The sequence below is a fragment of the Nansenia antarctica genome, assembly GCF_963989245.1.
Source record: "Nansenia antarctica genome assembly, chromosome: 17".
NCBI lineage: Eukaryota > Metazoa > Chordata > Actinopteri > Argentiniformes > Microstomatidae > Nansenia > Nansenia antarctica.
The window spans coordinates 10,723,947-10,750,485 of NC_137687.1; the positions used below are offsets into that span (position 1 = coordinate 10,723,947).

The following is a 26,539-nucleotide window of genomic DNA, read 5'->3' on the forward strand; positions in this document are numbered from 1 at the left end:
CCTCTCATGGGAGGCAATTAGACCCACAGTCTTAGCTATGCCATAGTTAGGCCTATATTATATATTACTATCACTGCTCAGTATTGAATGCTTCAGTATGCACATTGCACATAGATGACAGCAAAACAGATTCACGAGGAGGTTCAGAGGCATAATCTGCATGTATTATGCTTTAGGTTTATGGTGGTACTTTCATAGTCCTGGGTTCCCTGGAAATACTATATACAACATCTTATATGAAAGCGGGCAGAAATTGGCCAGCTTCTTCTACGGGAATTTGTGAGATCGACAAATTCATTTGTCGTCATTTTTTTCTTTGTTAACTCTAGAACATTTATACTCTTGTCTTCTAAGATGGTATCAAGAGCTAGAAAAGGGATAAGGGGTTGGCGTCGGTTTCACAAGCTGAGAAATATAGCATCGGCTTCGGTTTCGGCTTTTAAAGCACACAGAGTACAGTCGTCATCAATTAGATAATGATTGTGAGCAAGTATGACTCCGAACTTTGATCTGGTGTTTGATCTGTTGGACTTAATGTCGCCGGTTATCAGATGTCATGTTTATTTTAAGCATCTTGCTTCTCTGCATGTTAGGCCAGTTGTTACCCAGCCTGGTGATGGAGAAAGATTCTTGGAGGGTTTCAGATATTTCTAATAGTAGCATATAATTAACAGGGGAGTCTCTCTGGGCCAGGAGTGTGTGTGTGTGTGTGTGTGTGTGTGTGTGTGGCGGTCATTGAGATGAAAGGACAAGGCAGAGCTGTCATTGGCTCATCGGAGATTGACTGTGGGGAGCCAATCATGATGTAAAGACGGCATACTAACTGACCCACACACACACACACACACACACACACACACACACACACACACACACACACACACTCCTCCGCAGTGAGGCATACGTGTGTGGTTCAGCCAAAAGATAGTCTGGTCCAAGGAAGTCACACACACTCTCACTCACACAGCACACACACCTATACACACACACACACACACACACACACACACACACACACCTACACACACACGCACACACACACACACACACACACACACAAGATCTACTTGCTACCTCGAGCGCTCCCTGCTCTCCTCCTCCCCTCCTCCCGCCCTCTTTCACACTCTGTTGATCGCTTAGGAGAGGGAAAGTGCTTGTGTGAAACCTGAGGACAGCTCACAGGCTTCAGAGGGACAGCGTACGCATCGTGTCTTAACTGAGAAGGTAAGGCAATGCCTGGACGGGGCAAGTGATAAGAATTAGCCTTTTTTATAACTTAACTTAAGTCAATCATAGAATACATTCTATAAATAGATGTGTCAGAACATGTGGAAACATCAGGGTTGATGTGTCAACTGTTGATGTCTCAAACTTGAAAAGGAGGGACCCACAGGGGATTTGAAACCAAAATGATAGAGCTGGGCAGGATATCAGTTAAGCAGTGCATGTTTAATTCATAGCGCAATCGAATGTACTGTAGTTAATTATAGCCTACTAATTAGTTGTTTTAGATGTATAGATGAACACTGTTGTGTAGTCAGGGACATTGTTTTTTGTGTGTCCTATTATTGCTCTGTGATGTCTATCAAGCTAATTGACTGTTACTCACAGTGTGTTGGATAGAGTAACTTCTAGGTTATCTTTATGTTTGTTCCCAGCTGTTTGAAAAGCAGAGACATGCTTGGATGATAGTGACATAGTTTGTTGATTGGCAGGCACAAAGATCACACTGGAAATGAGTTAGATGAATCCTGTCTATTTAACATTGCAGTTTAGGCTCAAGGGACTTCGTGACTTTATCCATTTCTATAACCATGTTTCAGAGGTTGTAGTTGGTATGTGTCAATGTCACCCTCTTTTTGAGGACGAATCGAAGCCCATTTATCTATTTAATTTTAGTTAACCTTCATTGAACCATGTGAGTCAGTCGAGAATGTTTATTTTTTTGTGGTACCATGGAGGTTGTACAACGACCATTCTCTCAGCACTACATTAAAGAATTTCCAGCTATTCACACGCTACGTACACAAGCATCACACACTGTGCGTAGGGCACCAAAAGAGCCTAACGATCGTCCTAATAAGTCCTAAAAACTACAATAGACACCCCACGTTGCCTCTCCTCTCCGCTCCGCTACTTCTCTGCTAATTTTCTCCAAGCTGACATCACAAAGCAATTACGCTTAGGGCACCCCAATGCCACAGAACTTTTTTTCTTTCGTGCTTTATATAAGAGACACATTTGATAATGACCAGTACACAAAAACTAGTTATGTCTGTACCTCATATAGTGGGGGAAATAAGTATTGAACACATCAAAAAATGTTCTATTCCCATTTTGCAGCTATTCACATGAAATTTATTTTGACATTGGTATTAACTCAATAAAACTGTACAGCTAAAGAAATTGTAACACTCCAATCCATAAAAAAATAGTTATGTGCAATAAAGGGGAATGACACCGGAAAGAAGTATTGAACACGCTAACTGAAATGTATTTAATACTTGGTGAAGAAGTCTTTCCTTCCAATGACAGCTTCAAGACACTTCCTGTACGAAAAAACTCATCTCTCCCAGTGATCAGGTGGGATTTTGGCCCATTCTTCAACACAGACAGTCTTTTTCCAGGGGGTCCGCTGGTGAATCTTGATTTTCACTTCCTTCCACAAATGTTCTATTGGATTTGTATTGGTTTATTGGTGATTGACTAGGTCAGTCCAACACCCTTATTTTCTTGGACCAATTGAGAGTCCACCAGTAGCCTACCATGTGAAGAGAAACAGCCCCATACCATGATGCGTCCACCTCTGAACATCACTGTAGGTATGGTGTTTTTAGGATCATATTCAGAGCCATTTCTCCTCCAAACACGGCGTGTCGTATTATTTCAGAAAAGTCCGATTTTTGTCTTGTCTGACCAGACTAGATTCTCCTAGTAATCTACAGGCTTCTCCAAATGTTCTGTAGCAAACTTCAAATGAGCTTCAACATGCCTTTTCTTCAGTAATGGAGTCTTCAGGGTGATGGTGAATGGAGACCATGGAAGGGTGAGTGCGTTGCCTATTGTTGTCTTTGTGACAACTGTACCTGCTGCTTCCAGGTCTTTCTGGAGCTCTGCTCGAGGGGTCCTTGGTTCTTGGGCTCCTCTTCTGACTAACTTTCTGACTGGCCGGTCAGACATCTTGCGAGGAGCTCCTGTACCTGGCCGGTTGATGGTCGGGTGATGTTCCTTCCACTTGCGGATAATGGCCCCAATGGTGCTTATAGGGACATTTAGGAGTTGAGATATCCGTCTCTAACCAGTGTCATTGCTATGCTGCTCAACAGTCTTGTTGAGAGCTCTTTGCCTCGACCCGTCATGAGACGTTTCTTGCAGGAAAGCTTCGTGACAAGTGATTTGTTTATTTGCATTCAGAGGTGGGAAACCATTTTTCAAAGAGTGGAAGTAGGCTACTTACTCACCAATATGCACTAATAACCCAGTTGATTCTAAATAGCACAGGTAGGAGAACTCATTAGTGGCGTGAGCTGCTTTAGTGTTTTTTCTTACTGTATACTTTTTTCCCTGTGTCATTCCACTTCATTGGACATTATCTTTTTTTAGGGATTGGAATGTTCCCATTTCTTTAGCTGTGTAGTTTTATTAGCCTAAGTTAAGACCAATGGTTCTAAATGTGTTAGTGTGTTGAATACCTATTTCCCCCACTGTAAGTATGCTGTGTTCTGCTACAGTGAGCGAGGAGGACCATGTCGGCGCCGGTCAAGAGGACCCAGTGGAGAGAGGACTTGCAGCATTTCCGTCGGGACCACGGCATCTCCAAGAAAGTCCTGCTCAACTGCTGTCTGGTCCGACGCGTCGTTGCCTGGGCCTCTCCTAAGACCAAAGGTACAGGGGACCTGCGCTCGAGGTTGTCACTAAAATAGCTGGTTGGATAAATAGCTGGTTGGTGGTTCCTGATCCAATGGCGTCATCTCGCCGGAGACCTGAAGACTGTGGTCAGTCATTTAGCCTAGTCGTGGATAGTGCAGTCAACTGTTTATTTTGTTTGTCCTTACCCGTCTTGCTGTGCTATGTTTTTTTTCCCTCTGTTGTTTAGAGTCCGCGCCTAGGGCACCGTAAACCCGGTGTAGTTTGGTGCGTGTTTAAATAAATTGACTATAAAAATGACTATGACTTAACTCTGCAGTATCGTGCCAGAGAACACTATCAGATCAGGGTAGGCAGGGAATTCATTTCCAGTGGTGGTGTTACGGTGCTGTAGAACAACATATTTACTTCACACGGAACCTTGAATAACAAACCATGTCCGTGAGATGCTGAAATGTTTGTACGAGAATGTCTAATTAACTCGTCGACTCTTTGAGTAAACATCTTACAAAGTAGTGTCTTGACAAAGTCCTAAGGGTCTTTTGCGTCCAGTGATGCAGTATCTGTACTTCTGCAGCAATTAACCAACTGTGCAGACACCCCCACTCTATACCACAGCTTTGTTGAATACTCCATTGTGTAATGAGCGTATGGTTTTGTGGTGGGTGGTTTGATGACATCCCATGTTACACATGGATGGAATTTTCGGAAAAAGAAAGAGCTTGCAAAAAACCATCTACCCTTCCTCCACTTCGTTCCCTAGACTGGGAAAGTTCAATTCTGGTTTGTAGACTTTGATTCAAACCCCCCATGGAGGAGCTCAACATAATTAAGACCTATGGGAATCAAATTAACTTAACACATTTTTTATTTTTTTTCATCTAGCAATGTTGCACGACTTTGAACTGGAATGAAGTGTAGGAATTTATGGAGCAAAAGCGTCGGCTCCGGCTGTCAAGACTATTTAAACACTGTGTGATATCGATTAGCCCTGCTCTCACCTTATAGGATGATTTATAGTCTGCTCAGAATGAAAAAAATGATCACCACTCATGGCACCATATGCTGCAGCTGACAGCATGGTTAATTGATTCACATTGTAGCCAGTGAGTTATTGATTACATCACAGGCTGTATATATACTTTGGTCATATGGCCTTGTGGAATAGCATTCACCTACCTCAGCAGAGGTTCCTAAAATGGGATCAGGGGAATTATGGGCCATAAACTGATATATGGTGATGATTATTAGCATCAGCTAAGGGGTGATACAGTATATATCAGACCTTACCTTACTTTACTGCCAGTGAATTAAGACTAATTTCCTTTGTTTTATGTGTTATGCCTTATGGTCAGATCAATGTCATTTAATTTAGTTCAGTGTAGAAGGACCCATGAGGACACCCGCATGTGAAATTCATCAGAGCATATCAGATTGGGGTGTCAAATGAAAGGTAAGAGTCTATATTTTTGGGGAAATAAGTCTTTCATAAATGAATGAATGAATGGTCTTTATTGTCATTGCTATAGTACAGGTACCAAACAACGAAATTTGGGAGGGGGGGCTCCCTTGGTGCTAGGAAAAAAAAACTAAAAACAAGAAGGGAAAAGAGCTGGTTTACATAAATAAAGGCTATGTACACTATCCACTATACTATGCTATACAAATAAAACACTGTGCTGTACTCTATGCTATGCTATACCTATTCTAACATTTCCTATCTCTGAACCTTATGTACCCGAGGGTTGTCATATTGCACATAGTGTTATTGCACATTCATTTAAAGTGTCGCAGTTTGCAGGTTTGAAATGTTCACAGTTGTGTTTCAGTGTTGCACTTGATTTCATCATAACGATAGGGATAAGCAAACCCTTTGACTTCTGGTCAAACATGTGGAAAAGCATCTCAGGAAGAGATGGAAATCTACCAGGATACAAAATGTGTCACTTAGCATTTGACTGATATACTTTTATATATATTGAAGTATATATCTGCCATATAGTGAATAACATTTGGAAGGCCTATTCATGAGTTTAATGAGTGTTTAATAATGGGCAACCTTAATCTAAGCCACAAGTCTATGCAAAGACAGTGTTTGCAATATTATTGGACCCATATGATGACACTGTCTTTGCATAGACTTTGCATAGACCATATTATGGGAAAGACCATTCTAAGAAGAGACAGTGGGTACAGTTAGTAGCAAAGAGTAAACATTTTCTTTTAAAATAATTGCTATCGGTTCACCAGTTCAAATTGAAGGGTTCTCTTACGATGATAGAATGTACTGTCGGTTCTCTTACTGTTGACAAAATGTACTCATTAAAGTCGCTTTGGATAAAAGCGTGCGCGAAATAACAAAAATGTAAATGTGATGTAAAAAGTCTTTAAAGGTGTTAAGAAAAACACCAAGCCTCATTAATGTTAAAACATAGACCCCGTTCAACTAATATCAACACTCATAGTGGTCCTCTGTGGCTCAGTTGGTAGAGCATGGCGCTAACAACGCTTAGGTTGTGGGTTCGATTCCCGCTGGGACCATATATACTGAAAATGTACGCACTCGGTGCAATGTAAGTCGCTTTGGATAAAAGCATCAGCTAAATGGCATATATTATTAGATTTTGTTTTGCAGAGTGAACATACTCAGCAAAAAATGTGGAAAAGTTAAAGATCGAGACAAAACTATTGAATCCTTTAGAAAGGGATGCTGTACAGCACTGCACTGAAGTAAACTCTCCTACTGCAGTTAACTGAGGTCAGCGTGGCTCTGCGTAGTGGGCGGCTGTTTCTCAGGAGGTAGAGGCAGCATCTAATGATCGCCAGGTTGGCAGATCGGCGGTTCAAGCCCCAGCTGGCCACATGTCGAGGTGTCCTTGGGCAAGACACTGAACCTCAAATTGCTCCCAATGAGAGGGGCCGGCGCCTTGCATGGTAGCTTGCCGCCATTGGTGTGTGAATGGGTGTGTGAATGGGTGAATGAGAGGCCGTTTTAAAGCGCTTTGGAAGAAGGCACTATGTAAGACAGTCCATTTAGTATTTGAAAATGTTTTTCTTGGAATCACGCACCCTCCGTTCTACTGCCACCAACCTCCTCAAGACCCCCAGGACCAAGCTCCGCACCATGGGAGATCGGGCCTTCTGCTCTCCTGCTCCCAGGCCGTGGAATGCTCTCCCTGACCACCTAAGGGCACCACAGTCTGTGGATGCTTTTAAATGAGGCCTTAAAAACCTACCTTTTTAATAGAGCCTTTTATTAGCCTTTTTTTTGTTGAAAATGTTTAATGTTTTATTTGTTTATCTTTCTTCTTATTTTTAAATCTGTAGCACTTTGAGATTTCTTTATGTAAAGTGCATTACAAATAAAATGTATTATTAGTATTATTATCTGCTTTTTAGTTTGCCTTGAGATGCTCTTCTATAATATACACTCATAATGACAGAGTCGGCCGCTTTGGCCCAGAGGAGAATGAGAACCGCCTCGTTTTGAATTCTGCTTCAGTTCAGTCTTGTGTTGTTGCTGTCTGCTGTTTAGCAGTCTTCCTCGCTGTTGAGGAATCGCAGATCCATCTGTTTTATGGCACATCGATGTCTTGCTTTTGCATACGTAGGCAATGTCACCCTTTTAAAACACAACCTTTTTTCCTGCAAGTGTCGTGCCACCGCCACCACATTGCCGTATATTGTCAGTCGTTATGACAAAAATGACATTTGCTTGGAGAATGATTTATGACACTATTAGACTATATCATTATTCTTTAGGGGTTCATGACATTACTTTGCATTATAATGATATTTCTGTCAGGCCAGAGGAAAAGGATGACACAATGTTGGACTGCTGTTTGCTATTGCCTGAAGTGCCCCACACACTTTCCTTCTGTCTCACCTGCGTCTATCGTGTAACACATAGACGACTCCATCTGTGGGATCTCGGTGTCTTGTTGTAGCGAATGGATATTTGATGTGTGTGTATTTGAAAGAGGTGTGCGTGTGCGTGTGTGTGTGTGTGTGTGAGTGTGTGAGTGTGTGAGTGTGTGAGTGTGTGAGTGTGTGAGTGTGTGAGTGTGTGAGTGTGTGAGTGTGTGTGTGTGTGTGTCATTATTTGGACCTCTCCGTCTTGTAATCAAAGAGCCTCAAAGGCCCAGCTGGGCCCACGTTACAGCGGCAGGTGTTTCTGTCAGGAGCCTCGCCCGTTTGAAGAAGACTGAGCATTTGTTTATGCTCCCCAGTTTCCCCTCCTCCTCCTCCTCCTCCTCCTCCTTCTACTATGTTGGTTCAGAGCATATTAGCCTTCTTCTCAGCACAGGCTGTTGCTCCAGTACACAAATAATCACCGTGGCCTAGCCTGCCACGTGCCAACAGGCCCCTCAGGACGGAGGTGCAGTTACTGGGAAATGAGCGACAGCGCTAAAGCCTCCGTTTATAGACGCTCGTGCCCTGTCACGTCTAGGTGACAGACGTGACAGACTCGACCCTCCCTTAACATTTTCGCCAGGCTTGCCTCGGTCAGGTGTGCTCTCAAAACAATTTTGAGTTGTATCAAGCTGTGCCTGGCACACGGGAAGTGTATCAAGTCAAGCACTGGCCCCCCATTGATCATCTGTCATTTCCTCTCCAAGGTCTTTCTCCCAGAGTCTCCTAACATCTTGCAGTGAGTATGGGGTGATATATCGCATATATTGTTATGGATAACATAAATTAGACCTTTGCTACTTGGGGGATAGTGAGAGAATCTACCGCTTTGTTTGTCTGGAAGTCTGGGAACGAGGCATTACTTTTCTGGACAAAATGATTTTGAGGTATCTGAAAAAGTGAGACTTCCGTGAATAGAATAATTGAGAGAGTTGTGCAAACGATCCAAACTTGCCATTGACATATAGATTAGACATGGATTTAATAGCCTTTGAGGACTTAGTCCCGAAGGTAGAATCGGAGGGGGTGGAAAGTTATGGTTATTCTTGATGGGAGAGTGCGTTGATGTTGTTTTCAAATTAAAATGCCCACTAAATTGTGATCAGATTCTGATCTGTGTCATGAATAACATGCATTTGTTCATGTGTTTATTATGCTGCATAATCTTAATGAAATTTGATATTCCTGGAGTGCAAAATAACAGCATCCGCACACTCAAACACTGTGCAAAAACGTTTTATTGCGAGCTTTTGGTCATAGACCTTCAGGCATAAAGCAGACAAGAGAATGCAGTGGTATAAAGGGTTCAAACAACATCACTTGATTTCCCCGACGCACAACACTTGTGTGAAAAATGTCACCTAGTGGCTAGGCATCAAGGGAATTGTAGTCTTAGATTTAGTGGACTACAAAAACATACACAAGTGTTCATGAGACAGGAAACACCAAAATCTAATATTTACAATACATACAGAACAAAAAACTATAGAGAAATGCTACAAACATGCAGACATTAGGCAGTAGCCATCATATAGCATAGGACATATGAATCTTAAGTAATTTATTCATAGCACAACACTCATGTCGAAATCCTCAATTAGACCGAGGGTATGGATCCCAAAAAAGCTCTCTCTGGCATAACCTCCTGTCAGCATCACCCTCTCTCTGAAGGGTAATGCATTTAGATATTCCTGTAAGAACAGACTTGAGTGTTGTTGTGGATTAATTATGAGACTCAAGATAGGAACTTGCTTTAAATCTAGGTATAATATTTATTAAAGAAAATGATCTTTCACAACTCGAGTTGGGCCAGTCAAATCGACTTCACAACGGGAAGCTTTCAAAGACTGCCACACAACTTTCACATTGTACATTTGATATATTGTCAACATCTTTGTCACAACATTGATGACAAGTCTGCACTCCATCACTGTCCATGAACACAAGGCCCTCAATCAAGGGCTATGTGTTCATAAACAGGACAGCCAGACTCTCAACAATCCCACAGGAATTACTCCATGGAAATCTACTGTTACACTCTGTGGATATCCACATGGATAGACCATGCATATGTTACGGTACGTGTGGGAAGACGGTACATGTGGGAAAACTAGGGTTAGGGTTAGGTGCTAGGGTTAAGGTTAGGGTTAGGGTTAGGGTTAGGGTTAGGGGTAGGGTTAGGGTTAGGGATAGGATTAGGGTTAGGGTTAGACATGCCAGCATGTACCAAGTCGACGTAGCACCTAACCCTAACCCTAGTTTTCCCACATGTACCGTATTCCCACATGTACCGTAACACATACCGGTACATACAATACATACATGTTAAAAATCCTTTACAAGATGCAGTATAGAGCATTATGAACTGCCATACATGTGAAAAATCCATGACAGTGTTCACAAGGCTGCCTATACATTGTGTTCCTCAGCTTCTCCTTCATCACCAGGAGATGGCAGCAAGCTCCTGACCGACACAGCATCTAGACACTAGAAATGTTCCATAGTCCAGAATGAACATGGACATACAGTCAGTACTCAAGTTGTAAAAGAACATCAGGGGGGATGGTGGATTTGATCATATGGGGACAATTTTAGCATCCCCACAGCGTCAGTGACTTCAGTGTCAGTGACTTGGTAAAAATGTCATTGCATGTGTGCGTGCCCCCTCCTCGCCCACAGTATTTTACTCAATAGGCACAAAACTAAATGTTGAAATAGCAGTAATACCACGTTCATTGATAAAATTACATAAGGGATGGAAAGGGGGGATGGCAGTTTTAGAAGGGGGGTAATTTTTGACTGTTTTTATTTCAGCGGGGATGCCATCCCCCCTCATCCCCCCTCAACTCAAGTGCTGAGTATACAGTATTTACTTAATGGTTGTACAGTGCATGTATATTAGACATTTGAAGATGATGGTAAAACGAATATTACTAATTCGCATATAGAAGCACACTGAATATATTCAGTGTAAATCAATCCACACATACTCCTAGCAATGAAATGCCTAACCCTATCCAATTCCATCGTTTTCTGTCAACCATATTGATTGATTTATTTCGATCCAGGTTTGATTCTTCGACGGGTATTTCAATGTGATTGTTTTACTTAGGGTGAGCTGACTGATTGTAATATCCAAATGGTTTTCCACAATGATATATGATATATACCGTACATGTCCATCTTGGCTTCTGGTTTGCCATTAGCTGATTATCGATGACTGATGAATGATGATGTTGTAAGGTGTTAGGGGTTTTCAACGATGCCATCTCACGATGCTTAAATCGACGTGCCCATTGACCTCATTGTAAATTGGCACTAATGGCTATGGCGATGGTTGCTTATGTTAGTCTCTTTCCACTGTTTGGTTCCCGGTTGCCCTCGATGCAGACAAAATATGGATGTTTGCTGATAAAGTCGGGCACGATATTAATAAATGATGATTGTGGCAGATAAATATGGATATGGGTGACATATCACTTTGTCATTAAGCTCTCTAGAGACTCGAAATAGAGCAAATTAGTATTCATCAGAAGACACTTGACTCAAGTGTTCTTCAGCATTTGCAAATCATAAATGCTTTCAGCTTCAGAGAGATGCCCTCCACTCCTTCAACGTTGTCATCAACGTGGAGTTTACTCACAGTTACACTCCAGGTTAAGACATGAAGACCACTTGATCGTTATCCTATATTGGCTCTCAGGTCAAACAATCATTCAAAATACCCAAAGGCAACATAATGAAAACATCCAAAGAAGGTCAAATCAATTCTGGGTGTTACTAATGAATGAATATTTTATTTCGAACATGATTTAAAATAATAAAAGAACAAAATAACTAATATGAAGAGTACAGGCCTATCACTGTTGGAAAGGGAGTAGGATGAAGCCTAAGCTTATCATGTCCTGCCCCTATCCGTCACTATCCGTCACTCTCAAGTAAGTAATTATACTTAAATTTTATAATCCAATTCATTCAATCATTCAACACAAAATAAATACATAACAAACAATCAGTATCCACAATGTAATACAAAAGAAAAAGACAAAGACCACCAAACCACAGTTTAGTATCCAGAAGATTAACAACCTTCCCTTTCCTCATTTTGGTAGTTAACAAAAAATCATCGTTACTAACTTTTCAGATGCCACAAAAGAATAGAAATCACACGGGAAAAAAAAAAAAAAAAAAAAAAACTAGCAGCAATCACCGATGCAATCTCTCCCAACATCTTCTACATGAACCCTTCTTCACTGGCAGGTCAGCGCACACATTTACATTCAATTCATAGGGGTTCAAGTGTTCTCCACTGGTCTGCCCATCCATCAGATGCAGAATCCCCCACCATGAGATTACATTTCAGGGTCATGTCCTCAAACCCCCCGGGTAGAAACACATTGGATAACTTGAAGTACTTTGTTTATTTTTTATTTAGGTCATTTTTGTCAAGCTTGTTCCCCTCTGACATCTCCTCTTACAATCTCATAATGGCTTCATTGCTAATTTAATTGCCAGAGGAAAAAGTGCAACCGCAAGCACGACACAGTATCCGCCGTCTCCCAAAACAAAGAGACACAGATTAATTATTGTCTGTCACCCCTCGTGTTCCGTTTCTGAAAAAACAAGTCGAAAGAGGAGGGAAAGTTCGCAAATAACTCATCCTGTCATGCAAGCGATTCACGATGGACATGGTTCTGTTGAACCTGAATGAGAGACATTCTCAAATGCATCAAACAACCCGTCAGTCATTCAGGTCACTGACTTTATTAGATCTTATCACAAGACTTAAGCATTATGGCTTAATGTAGCAATGTAGCATAGTCTATGTGTTGGCTTTAAGTGAAGTGGTACAGAAAACTTAGCTTTCTTCCAGATCAGTTTTCCCACTCGGGCCAGAGAGTTAGGCCTCTGTGGATTCAAGGTGAAAGTCGGATAAGGCAATGATGGATTAAAGGGAAACTTACTGCAGCAGTGTCGTTTGGTCATCTTGTTGAATCGCCTGTAGCGGTGTGTTTTCGCTCGAGACCTGGGAAGCACACGCATGCAGTGTTGTTGCCTCTGTGTGTCGTTCATAGTGACCCAGGTTGACCCATTGTCATGACTAGTGAGTGGCAGACATAGATGAATACATTTTGAAAACGGTATACAGCAAATTGGCAAAGAGACGTACAATTGCTAGATATACAATAACACACAACAATGTGTGTAATATTGTTCTTATGGTTGTTTTTTCCTGACCCCATACCTGACTTGGAACATTCTGGTCCCATAGGCAGTATAGTCAGTCATTTGAGGTTGTGTGTTCCCAAACCTGACTAGACAATCAACAGGATCACTGCCGCTGTTACCATCAACAGGATTAGTGAGTAAACATAGCTGAGGCTTAGCTTCAGAATCGGCGACCCCAGTAATGGAGCCATCTGCAAAGCGGCTCAAAGTGGCTCAAAGTAGTTGATTGTCAGGCATTAGGACGCGTCCCCTGTCACTGTCGAGAAACTGATACATGTGGTGAAACTTAGACAGCGTGCTGCTAACGCCATAGTGTCCTTGCCACGCGTGTGGGGGACACACGCGGCTCGTCAGCCCATGCTGTAGGTTCATTCTATAGTTTCAAGTTCAAGTTTCAAGTTCAAGTTTCAAGTTTTCTTGTTACGTTTTATTGTCGAAGAAGGTCTATGACCGAAAGCTCGCAATAAACTAAGTCTTTTTTGCACAGTGTTTGAGTGTGCGGATGCTGTTATTTTGCACTCTATTGATACTCTTCAGTTCCAGCAACCTCAGCAAAGTCTGATCACGGATGAGCGGTGGTATTTTCACTACTTTCACTATTTTCACTGCCAACCTCGTCCCCCTCCACACCCCCTCCCGTTGCCTCAGGTTTAACGACCAAACCACCCTCAAGATCACCAGGACCAAGCTTCCTGACATTGCAGCACAAGACAATGAGGCAAACGGCAAGATAAGTCGAGATAAAAAAAAGTGACAATGGTACAAGACCTAAGTGACAAATAAAACAGGATACAATTAGCTGTACAACAGTTAGAATAAATAAATAGCACTAAAAGAGTCGTTAATATTGCACTCGCTGGCAGTGGGTGTGAGAGGTTAGTATTGAGTAAAGTGACTGTGAGCTTAAGGTTTAGGTAGTCCGTATACATGGGGTGTGCTTGGGGATGATAGTCAATAGTCTACAGTACCGGTAGGCTTGTTTATTAGCCTGCTTGCCTGGGGCAGGTAGCTGTTGGTTAGCTTCTTGTTCTTGAGTTTTGGCCCTGAGGCTCAATATCGGCCTCCTATAGCTATAGGCCACATAGCTCTATAGGCCTGCATACATTTAAGCTGTGTCGTAACCACAGGTTGTTGTTTTTTTCCGTTCCACTAGGCAGTGTGTGTTTCACGTCTGTTTTTCCAGGGGGAACAGATGTGGATTTCATATCACTTCAGCGTTTCAGGTTGTTGAAAGGTGCACTACTTGAATATCTTTTGCCGGAAACCGATACCAGACTACATAGTTAATAACATATCGCGTCCTGTTATTAACTGTGTTGCATAAAAAAAATCAGCTGTTTCAAAGATGTCTGTTTTTTTTATCTCTACATCCCTCTTTCATGATCTCCTTTTACATCAGAGGCTTCTATCTCTCTCTCTCTGTCTCCCTCTCTGTCTCTCTCTCTCTCTCTCTCTCTCTGTCTCTCTCTCTCTCTGTCTCTCTCTCTCTGTCTCTCTGTCTCTCTCTCTCTCTCCCTATCTCTCTCTCCCTCTCTCTCTCTCTCTTCCTCTCTCTCTCTCTCCCTCTCTCTCCCTCTCTCTTTCTCTCTCTCTGTCTCTCTCTCTCTGTCTCTCTCTCTCCTTCTCCCTCTCTCTCTCTCTCTCTCTCTCTCTCTGTCTCTCTCTGTCTCTCTCTCTCTCCTTCTCCTTCTCCCTCTCTCTCTACTGACTGTTGGGGTAACCTACTTCAGTCCCATCTTTTTATTCCAGAGGTGGCCTGGCGGTGTATAAATAGCCCTGGTGATTGATACCGGGTACAGTGATCCTCTACGTCTGGGCGCCAGCAGACATAAATGACTTTCATGCGTCTGTGTCGTACTGCTTTTACTCACCTGTCCATGTCACAGATTCAATTCGTCGCCTCGGCCGTCGGTGTCAAACAGCATCTGACCCCATCCAGAACCCATGATGTAAACTTGTTGTAAACAAATCACTTGTTGTAATGGCTTCAAAACGATGTTAAAATGATCATTTTGTTATCTAACGGACAGTCGGTCCTTGCATCTATAGGCCTACAGCTCCGTCTATGAATTTGAGAGTGGTTTCCGTTTCTCCAGCCTCATCCCTTAGTCAGGGAACGCTAAAGAATACAAGTGGGTTTTGAGTTTTAAGCTATGTTTAATAGATACAACGTCAGGCGGGTCAGTGACATGTAATGTAATGCGTTGCCATGTTTATCTCTTACCATATGACCTGTCTGATCTGAGGGGTGACTGCTCTGGCAGGTGGCCAACATGTCACCATTGAAAGAGGCAGGGCATCAACGCATTGACCCGGACTGGGAGCAGCGCAACAATGCTGTAATCTGACAACGATATGATATATGAGCCCAGATTTGTTTAAATTGTCAGTGAGCCAATTCAGTTCACAGTATGGTGAATGAGCTACTGTACAAGACAATTTGTCTCTGGATATTTTTTTTAAAAATTGTTTTGAAAAAAAATAATAATATTTTTTTTATCCCTTTTTCACCCAATTTGGTAGCCAATTGAACCCAACCTAGCATCCAATTATCCCCTGCCTATTGCGAAGGATCCGCCGCACGACCCCGTGGCCGGCAGTCCCAGAGGAGGCCGCCAGGCAGACTAGGTGACTGGCTCCTCGAGCCCAGCACCTGTTATTCCGGCACCCCGGGGGCGCTGTTGCGCGACGGATCCTTGTCCGGAACTACTCCTATACCGCCCTCGGGAGTGGCCGCCCAATATGCCGCTCCCCGTGTGTGCCCCAGCCATATCCGGATCTGGCGAGCTGGGATACGATCCCAGTCCCCGGTGGGCAGCTTGCACTAGTGGCCAGTGCTTAGACCGCTACACCACCGTCTGGATATTTTCATGTGAAAACAAGATTTTTTTTTTTTTTTGAGCTTGGTGTAGATAACATTGTTGTGTAAATGCAAGCAAGATGGAGGGCAGTTTTGATGTTTGAATTGGTTAAGAAATAGGGATGCACCGATTTGGGTACGATTTGGGTACTTGCCGATACTGAGTACCGAGACCGTTACAGTTCTAACAATGACTTTGAAAACTTGTTTTATTTTCATCAGCTGTACCTCACTTTCTGACTGCAACAAATGAAATATATATACAGTACAGGCCAAAAGTTTGGACACACCTTCTCATTCAATGTGTTTCCTTTATTTTCATGACTATTTACATTGTAGATTCTCACTGAAGGCATCAAAACTATGAATGAACACATGTGGAATGATGTACTTCACAAAAAAGTGTGAAATAACTCTAAATAGGTCTTAGATTTTAGATTCCTCAAAGTAGCCACCCTTTGCTTTTTTGTTGTTAATCAGATCATTAGAACGAAGCCTTTCACTTTCCACACTACTGCATGGTGCTGAGCGGTATCTGCGTGACATTTGGGCCAGAAACAATGTTCTGCACTTTGTTAACCCCGCACTTTGTACTGCAGTGGTTCTGTCTTCCCGAGAAGTTGTAGAAGTCTCACCAAGGTACAGTATGTCCTGTACCTGAAAGGCAGGCAGCACCGACTGCTGCACTACTCAGTAATGCTGATGCCTGCTCATCTGCTATCTCATGGAACACACTGTCCAGAGTTGCTGCTATCCTGGACCTTAGCGTAGCTTTCTGGCAGGTGCTTCCTCCTCCTCCTCCTGTTTATCTGCCTCTCCTCCAGACACCTTCTGCAGCTCCACCATCACCATCTCTCGGGCCTCTGTAGCAGTGTTGATGTTTGTCAATCGATCAATCATTGATTGATGTTTGAGAAAAAAATATCTTTATACTTAAAATAGAGAAAATCATATTTTAGATACAGACAAGCTAGTCTAAAAGATCCATCATCACCATCTCTTGGGCCTCTGTAGCAGTGTTGATGTTTCAACTTCCTTCAACTTCAGACTTGCTTGTCTGTTACAAGCTAAAATATAATTTTCTCTGTTTTAGGTAGAAAGATAGTTTTCAATGATTGATTGATTGATTGATTGAGAAAAAACTATCTTTATACCTAAAACAGAGACAATTATATTTTAGCTGGTGATGGACAAGCTAGTCTGAAGTTGAATGAATGAATGTCAATATATTGCCTTCAAATCACTTAATAAAGTAAATTGATTATGTAAAAAGTGAAATAGTAAAAGGTTTTAGGTCATAAACATGAGAAAGTTTTGTTTCCATCATTCTCTCTATTTTTCTCCCATGCTCAGCAAACACTCACAAACACACACACACACACACAAACACACACTCACTCTCTACCTCGGATGGAGTGCAGTTGCAGTGCAGTAGTGTGGTGTCAGTGAAGGGTCTCTTGACGGCTAGAGCCAAGGTTCCCTTTGTTGTTTCGATGCCGTGGTCCTTGTCTGTTTCTCAGAAGTCTCTGAAGTACAGAGGTCACAGCAGGAATCACATCTGATGCTCAAAGGAGCTCACTTTTCCAGGTTAACTCAGAGTCTTTTCCAGAAGTGTCCACTTGTGAGTGGCAAGATTGTCGGGGAGCTCATTATTCGGACCCAAATATTCCAAAAGCCCGATTCTGCTCGATGAGAGACTGTAACGTGTAGTACTTCCTGTTCCAGCAGGTCTGCACGTCTTGCTGGAGTCTTCTTATAGGCATTCTATGAGAAAATTTCTTCGGTCGTTTCTTTAGATGTTTTATCAAATTGCTCGAGTCAAAGGAGCTAGTTTTCACATCCCCCTCTTGACAATGTAGCAGAGCTTAGTTTTGCAGTATGCTCTACTTTTGTCATCATCGTTTATGCTAAAATAACCGCTGACGTTGCTCTTCCTCTGCCTACGTGCTACGAGACGTTACGTTGCCGTAAAGTGGTATCGGGGCGGATGTATCGGGGTAGTTTTATGAGTACGAGTACATGAGCGCAGTATCGGGTGCGAGTACGAGTACTGGTATGGGTGCATCCCTGTTTATCCCTCATCTGTTTAGTCAGGCCGGCAGTCACCTATAGCCATTTTATTGTTCCTGTTTATGCTCTGTTTACGTTGTCCCCTGTGAGGTGTTCCTCTGTTTGTGTTTTGGTTTTTAATCCTTGTATGTTTCAATTGAACTTTTCTTATTTTGATGTAAAGCACCCTGTGCGTCCGTGCTGCGAAGGGCACTATAGAAATAAAGTTTGACTTACTTACTATTACTTATTAAGAAATGCAAGGAAGGAGTAATGACATGCCTCCATATGTTCCACCTATCTATTGTAAGGAAAGACAAAAGTACTGTACATTTGCTGAAAGAACATTTGAACAAGTGACACATTTATAATGGAAACGAGTGTCCTGAATTAAATATGTTTACGTGACATTGCTAATGCTGGTGGTCCCAGACGTCCAGGCTGACATTTTCAAGCTGATACGTGCCTCTCCTCATGTCATACTTTTAGCACAAGGCAACAATTTAAGTATGTTAAGATGACAACTGGCCCATTTACATTTCTCTTCATTATCACAATGTTATTCCCTACGTAAAGGTCACTTTCTGACTTTGTTAAAGTCCCTCGAAAGCTGCTCTGATTGCAAATCGCCTTAACGTCTGTGTGATATTGAAAGCATTCGTATTTGTTTTTTCCACGCCATGAATCATTTAAATAATTGAGCGATGGCACCTCTGTTTACATTTCGATTATGAGACTCATCAACACGTCTGCTAATGAAAAGATAAGGCTGCCCCCCCCCGCCCCCCCTCCTCCATCTGAATGGAAATGTCATATTAATGGAAGGGAAGGTCTGAGAGGGGCCTGGGATAGAGGGATGGATGAGACTGACTGGCTCAGCCACAGCTGACAACATGATCCTGGCTCTAAGGCCTGTCAGACGCCTCCAGCCAAGAAGGACATCTGTGAGGTGGGAGGGATGGGAGCTATAGGGAGGGAGGGATGGGAGGTATAGCGAGCGAGGGAGGGAGGTATAGGGATGGGAGGGAGGGATCGGAGGTATAGGGAGGGAGAGAGGGATGGGAGGTATAGGGATGGGAGGGAGGGAGGGATGGGAGGTATAGGGAGGGAGGAAGGGAGGGATGGGAGGTATAGGGAGGGAGGGAGGGAGGGAGGGATGGGAGGTATAGGGAGGGAGGGAGGGATTGGAGTTATAGGGAGGGAGGGATGGGAGATATACTGTAGGAGCTATAGAGAGGGAGGGATGGGAGGGATGGGAGGTATAGGGAGGAAGGGAGGGATGGGAGGTATAGGGAGGGAGGGGGGGATGGGAGGTATAGGGAGGGAGGGAGGGATGGGAGGGAGGGGGGGATGGGAGGTATAGGGAGGGAGGGAGGGATGGGAGGTATAGTGGGGTGGCTGTGGCGCAGGAGGTAGAGCCGCCGTCTAATGATCGCAAGGTTGGCAGATTGGCGGTTCGCGCCCCGGGGGGCCACATGTCGAAGTGTCCTTGGGCAAGACACTGAACCCCAAATTGCTCCCAGTGAGCGGGCCGGCGCCTTGCATGGTAGCTTGCCGCCATTGGTGTGTGAATGTGTGTGTGAATGGGTGAATGAGAGGATGATGTAAAGCGCTTTGGATAAAGGCGCTATATAAGTCAGTCCATTTACCATTTATAGGGAGGGAGGGATGGGAGGTATAGGGAGAGAGGGAGGGGTGGAGTAAGAGGTAATGGCAGAGAGGGGTTGGCAGAGATACAGAGTAGGGAGAGGGGGAGGCTAAGATGGGGAGAGAGGGGGGGGGTTGATAAAAGGGTGTGAGAGGGAAGGAGAGAGATTACAGAGATAGAACGTAAGGGATAGAGATAAAGGAAAAGCAAGTGGGAGGAGGAGGAAAGAAATGAATGGTGAGATGGATCCAGTAGATCGATTGTGGTTAGATAGGGATAGGGGGAACGGAGGGATAGAGAGAGAGGTAGATGAGATGATCGATGGGGGAGAGGATGGAGAGAATGAAAGGCGGCTCTCCGAGGGCCATCTTGCTCTGGACAAAGTTTCTATCCGGAATATTCCAAGTTGTTGCCTTAGTTTCTTCAAACTATGCCGATTTCAATACCCAGCAACTGGGTTATCTATACTGGGTCTCTCTCCAAAGGAGATAGTTTTGCCCATTCTGTCATAAGATAAGACTACAAAAAAACACCTCATTCCCCATCATAACAGCGTTATAACAAAGGTCTCCTGGAAAGGGGTACATACTGTAAGAAAGCTGGGAGGCTTATTAATCTCCTGGGGCGCCAGGCTCCTGATCCTGTCTGCAACATTCTTCTATAACTAGCACTGTTCAGTTGTCACATCTTTACACCAAAGTAGATGAGAACTGCTCCCCCAAGCTGCTCCACACATTAAGGCCAGCCTATATGTGTTATAGTACAAAAAGGATCTAATTTGTGTTCACTCGAAGACAAATGTGAGTGTTATAGGCCTCCCTGAGGTCCGTTTCTCTCTCTCTCTCCCCTCCTGAGTAACTGGGGCTTGTGTGTGTGTGTGTGTGTGTGTGTGTGTGTGTGTGTGTGTGTGTGTGTGTGTGTGTGTGTGTGTGTGTGTGTGTGTGTGTGTGTGTGTGTGTGTGTGTGTGTGTGTGTGTGTGTGTGTGTGTGTGTGTGTGTGTGTGTGTGTGTGTGTGTGTGTGTGTGTGTGTGTGTGTGTGTGTGTGTGTGTGTGTGTGTGTGTGTGTGTGTGTGTGTGTGTGTGTGTGTGTGTGTGTGTGTGTGTGTGTGTGTGTGTGTGTGTGTGTGTGTGTGTGTGTGTGTGTGTGTGTGTGTGTGTGTGTGTGTGTGTGTGTGTGTGTGTGTGTGTGTGTGTGTGTGTGTGTGTGTGTGTGTGTGTGTGTGTGTGTGTGTGTGTGTGTGTGTGTGTGTGTGTGTGTGTGTGTGTGTGTGTGTGTGTGTGTGTGTGTGTGTGTGTGTGTGTGTGTGTGTGTGTGTGTGTGTGTGTGTGTGTGTGTGTGTGTGTGTGTGTGTGTGTGTGTGTGTGTGTGTGTGTGTGTGTGTGTGTGTGTGTGTGTGTGTGTGTGTGTGTGTGTGTGTGTGTGTGTGTGTGTGTGTGTGTGTGTGTGTGTGTGTGTGTGTGTGTGTGTGTGTGTGTGTGTGTGTGTGTGTGTGTGTGTGTGTGTGTGTGTGTGTGTGTGTGTGTGTGTGTGTGGGGTTCGTCTAGTAAAGGCGACTCAGCAAATGTAGGTCAAGAAACTGTACCAGTCCCCCTGCAGAGTTCAACTAAACAAATGAGGTCATGGAAAAGAAAAGCATCTCAGCTGGCCTGCAGAGCTTTTTAGTGTGCCACAATATACGCTTTGTTATGACAGATAACTCCATCTCAACACTAACACAACCCCTTGCCAAAATAGATTGTTTTCTTAAGTTTTCGCGCTGGTCTTGTTCGACTCGACCCCTTGAAAACAGCTCAAATGATGATAACCCTTTATTTTTTTATAGAGAGCTGCAGTAGCACAAATGCTGAAACATTCTTTTTGGAGAGAGGCCAGGAACAAAAAAAGTGAAATGTCACCAAACACTTTGTTAGTAGAATAGTTTTTTTCCCCCCAATTGATTATGTCCAGTAGCCTATATATCATGAATACAAACAGATCCCAGCGTTGGCCAAACATTGGATTGGAAACACTGGATCCAGGCTTCTGTGTGTAGTACATGACGTTTGGATTGTTTTTTTCCAGGAATAGTGGGTGGGAACAGCTCCGGTAGTGCTTACTGGCAATTCACTTCCACTGATACGTTTCAGACACAATGGATCTCTCAGTTATTACGTTGCTAATGATCATCTGCACTATGAGGTGGTGGGAGACCTCTGTCAGATCTTATGGGATGGTAAAATGTTACTCTCTTCCTCCTGCTCATTACATGCTCTGTCGTTGCTTTCAGAACTGAGATGACCAGTCTACTCACCTGGAAAGAGTAGTTTTTAATTCAAATACACTAAAAACTGAAGAGATTCGGCAACGTCATGGTGAGTGATGGTGTGTGTCAAAATTGTGTCGAAATTCTAAATGAATTTCGCTATCTTCAGTGAATTGGCTTTACGGTAGATTTGAAGTACCATTGGTAAGTACCATTGGTAAGTACATGTTCTATAATGCTTACTGTTATTGCATAATAATAATAATAATAATAATAATAATAATAACAACAACAACACATCAGACTTATATAGTGCTATATTTCTAGAGACTCAAAGACGCTTTACAAAGTGAAAAGACCTAGGGTAGAATCCTGTAGTAAGAACTAATATAAATGAATAAAGATAAAAAATAAATAAAAGAAAAGAAATAAAAGAAAATAGAATGAAGGTATTGCAGTGTGATTCTCTCACCTGGCAGGAGAGCCGTCCTCCAGGACCAGGTTGACAGGGTCGTTATGTGAGGTGGATCACCACTCAGGGCTGGTTAACAACGTACTTGACAGAACACTGAAATTGACGGCTCCTGGCCACCAGAACAGGTCTAACAAAGGGACCGCTCAGGTGATTGAATTGCCCAAACTGTCAAGAATGCAGTGAAGAGCAGTTTCAAGCCGTGTGTACACAAGAAATATCTCTTAACACTAGAACAGCCGTGCATTTTTTACCTACTAAAAGAGCCGCCGGCCCTCTTCTTCAATGCTAAGCTGCTATTTACACCCAACGGCCACTAGTTGGCCGGCTTGTAAATTAGCCTGCTTCCTACACAGAAAAACTGCAAAATAGCTTTATACTAGCTTATCCTGATGTGATTTTGGAAATGTAAGGATACTGGGTGGTAGAACGCACATATCTAGGAAAATTCATGAAAGGAGGGTCCTGAAATGTGATCGAGTGCAAAGAGTCTGGAGCAGTCTGGAGCAGAAGCCCTCATGCGAGAAAGGTCGACGTGGCTATCAATACCTCCCTCCGAATAATAACTGGATGCTTGAAGCCTACCCCTGTGTCCCTCTTGCCAGTCCTCGCGGGAATAGCACCGGCCGGCCTCCGACGGGAGGCTGCCACCCTCGCCCTGGCCAGGAAGGCACAAAAGCATGATTGGCACATCCTGCACAACACCACCATAACACCAGCACCTCCAAGCCGACTCAAGACCCGCCACCCTTACAACAAGGCAGCACAAGCCATGCTCAACTCCACCTCTGAGGACATCTCCAGAGATGCATGGCTGGCAGCAGCTTGGAAGCAGGAGTGGGAGTCAACCGGGCCCTCCCGAATCCACCGCTACATCTGGGACCCAGGAGATGGCACCATTGGAGGAGACGACCTACCACGCCGGCAATGGACCACACTGAACCGTCTACGAACTGGTGTCGGTCGCTTTAAAACATCAATGAAGGCGTGGGGCCTGGCGGACAGTGCGGCATGCGAGTGCGGTGACCCAGAGCAGACCGCCGACCACATAATCACCATCTGCCCCTTATATAGACCACCCTCAGAAGCCAGCCTCTTCGACCTAGAACCAGAGATGCGGGCATGGCTACGCGACACCGAGTTGGACCTCTGACGTTACACGAAAGAAGAAGAAGAAGAGTGCAAAGATATAAACATTTATTTCACTCACAAATGACCCCTCACGGCTGATTAAGTGTTAAGGACCAAATACAATCAAGATGTGGAATATAATTTGGTATGATACATGCTCATAATTCATTATTTCACTCATGTCCAGTTAGGTTCTGTATTTCACATTTTCCAGTAATTTACAAAAAGACCTCAGAAAACATTCCTGACATAATTAACATATTTAATTCGATTGGCACATCCAAAGGTACTTAACATTAGAACTTCTAGCGACCTCTCTGCCACTAAATGTCACCATCTCTAAATTGGTTTTACTAATTGAATATTCCACAGTATTAACCTTTCCCCCCTGTCATGGACCTCCAATTAAACATGTCTCATAAGAGACGAACATAGCCTTCTGAGATTAGGTAAATTATTAGCTCACCATCTTTATCCTAATTGATTGTTCAGAAAGGTTGAAACCCTAGGGCTTGAGCTTCAACTGTGTGGTTGTTTCACAACCTACCTTACGTCAAAGCGCTGTGTGGAGAACCGTCGGAGACTGAAGACCCATCTCTTCAGGCTACACCTTAACTGCTCCTCCTCTCTACTCCCCCCGGCACTGCGTCTACTGAGACACCTGCTATTCCCCTTTACGGTGTCCCCCAAGACTTCTACTACCCCCCTTGTACTGTTTCTCTGTTTCTCCAGTGTCTATATAAAAGAAAAAAGTTTTTCCCTCGATCCCTTTTGCCTGAGCTAGATTACTCTTCCTGCTATGACTGGTGGATTGATGATTCACTTGTTTAGTCAAATGTATCGATTGTAAGTTGCTTTGGAATAAGGCGTCTGCTAAATGCCAAAAATGTTAATGTAAATGGCCTGGCAGCCATAGAGTTTGATAACATTTGATTTGATTTGATTCGAAGTGGAAAATAATGTCTGCTACAATTTGTCATTTCATGACAAAGATTGATGTGAAATCGTCACAGGATATGAAAACTGAGGAGATCTGGGCTAGGATCAGGGGTTCTGCATACAGTAGAGTATATTCTCATTCTCAATGTGCTTCTTATTCAACGAGCATGCAACAAAGTATAATCTTAGTGGTGTTCAAAGTCATTATGCTGCCCTTAGACAGTCTTCAATTTGTTCTCCATCTTGCCAATATAAGGAAATACATTGTTTTACAGTAAACACACACCTCTTGGCTCTGCAGAACCATCTCCTATCTCTGATTTATCTCCCATATACCCCTCCTCCCTGTAGGCACAGCAAGTTATAATTACATAACCCAAGCTCAGGGTTAATCTCACGTCTGGGATTATTTGTGAGGAAACCAAAAGTGACCTTGGTAAGTAGCCTTAACGCTGCACCATTACTCCTGACCAAGATTACAGCAGGAGTCTGTCTCTAAAAACTCTGCCTCTGTACTCTGACTGTATACCCTACCTACTGGTCAGGTAACAGACTACCTCCTAAAATGGACGGATAGAAACGGCTGTGGCACAGGAGGTAAAGCTGGTCTTGTCTAATGATCGCAAGGTTGGCAGATCGGCGGTTCGAACCCCAGCTGGCCACATGTCGAGGTGTCCTCGGGCGAGACACTGAACCCCAAATTGGTCCTAATGAGCGGGCCGGCGCCTTTCATGGTAGCTCGCCGCCATCGGTGTGTGAACGGGTGAACGAGAGGCCGTCGTAAAGCGCTTTGGAATAAGGCGCTATATAAGTCAGCCCGTTTACCATTTAGAAACAAAATCAAGAAGATCATTGTGATGTCTGCAGAGGGGGTCGTATTTAAAGAGCGTGCCGGCCCCGAGGGACGGAGGACGTCGGTGTTCTCAGGCAGGAGGTTTATTCCTGTTTCTCCTCAGCAGAAATGAAGACTGAGCCCTCACTCCATCACAGAGAATGATAGATAGAAGAAGGGAGGGGGGGGATGATTGTCATTATGTTCTCCTGCCCTTAGGTCTTCATTACCCTCTCTCTCTCTCTCTCTCTCTCTCTCTCTCTCTCTCTCTCTCTCTCTCTCTCTCTCTCTCTCTCTCTCTCTCTCTCTCTTAATCCCTCCATGCATCTGTCTTGCTCTCCCCTGGACTCACTCTGTCTGCCACCTAATTCATTTGTCAGTCGGCCCCTCAGCCTAGACAAAGAGACTGTCTTTTTTTTTTGTGACGTCTTCATTACATTTTACAACTAACTCTCTATTATATGAGAGACTTCAAAGATCCGTTCTCCTCTTTGAAGCTTTGGAGGATAGCTCTCTGCCCGGGGGGAAAAGACGTGGCGTATAAGTAAGACTGAGTTTATACTCACACATATGGAATGAATCGATCAATTCTGATGTAAAAGAATCATGCTTCTGGTGGTACTTTTATCCCCATCTTTTTTGTTTTGTTACGGCTGCACGGTTTATTATCTTTGGCCACTCCTTTTCCGATCCTGGGTGTAGTTCGGCAGGCTGACTGCTCAGTGGCCAGTGACTAAACAGAGATCTGGCCTTTAGGAAGTTACCCAGCTGTATCTAGGCATGTAGAGCGCATATATGACATCTGTGTTGACATTCACCCTTCTCTACGATGCTCTAGAAAGCAAGAGGACGGTTCACATTGGTCTCGGCATTCTACCCTAAAGCTACAAGAGAAACTATCCGATGCATCATGTTGTGTATGTAACTGTCTAAGTTGTCGTAGATATTGAAAGGAAGAGGGAAGAAGTAGAGCATTTCTGTGTCTCTGTAGGGGGGCGGGGGGGGGGGGGGGCATGCAAAGCTGCTCTTGTTTTTATCTCATTCTGAGCCAGAGAACTTTTCACTAAAAGCTAAAGTTTCACACAAGATAAGAGTCCATTACCGGCAGCTATTGAGATGGACAAGTAAGACAGTAAACCAGTCAGGCTTATCTGTGTTTTGTTCCAAACCCTTCACCCTACAGAACCGCCTCTGCAGACACCGCAGAGGAGATAAAACATTGAACGTTGACACTACATCCGAGGTGACACTGATATACTATACCGTGTTCCCACGAGGAGGAAGAGGATTCGTCGACTCCTTCACTTCTTTGTGAGATTAAGTACCTCATCAGCAAGTTGTTTTTTTTAGGAGGAT

The 26,539-nt window shown here is 43.7% G+C and overlaps 1 protein-coding gene across 1 annotated transcript in view; it reads left to right on the top strand.

Annotated features, from left to right (window-relative positions):
- Positions 1–3,746: 3,746 nt before the first annotated feature.
- The window catches only part of kcnip4a (potassium voltage-gated channel interacting protein 4a), a gene marked incomplete at both ends in the record, with an annotated part of 155,122 nt that continues 132,329 nt past the window's right edge, over positions 3,747–26,539 (top strand). The window contains one exon of the mRNA XM_080547233.1: positions 3,747–3,885. Coding sequence (XP_080403359.1) covers positions 3,747–3,885 — 139 coding nt within the window. The remainder of the gene's footprint in view (positions 3,886–26,539) is intronic.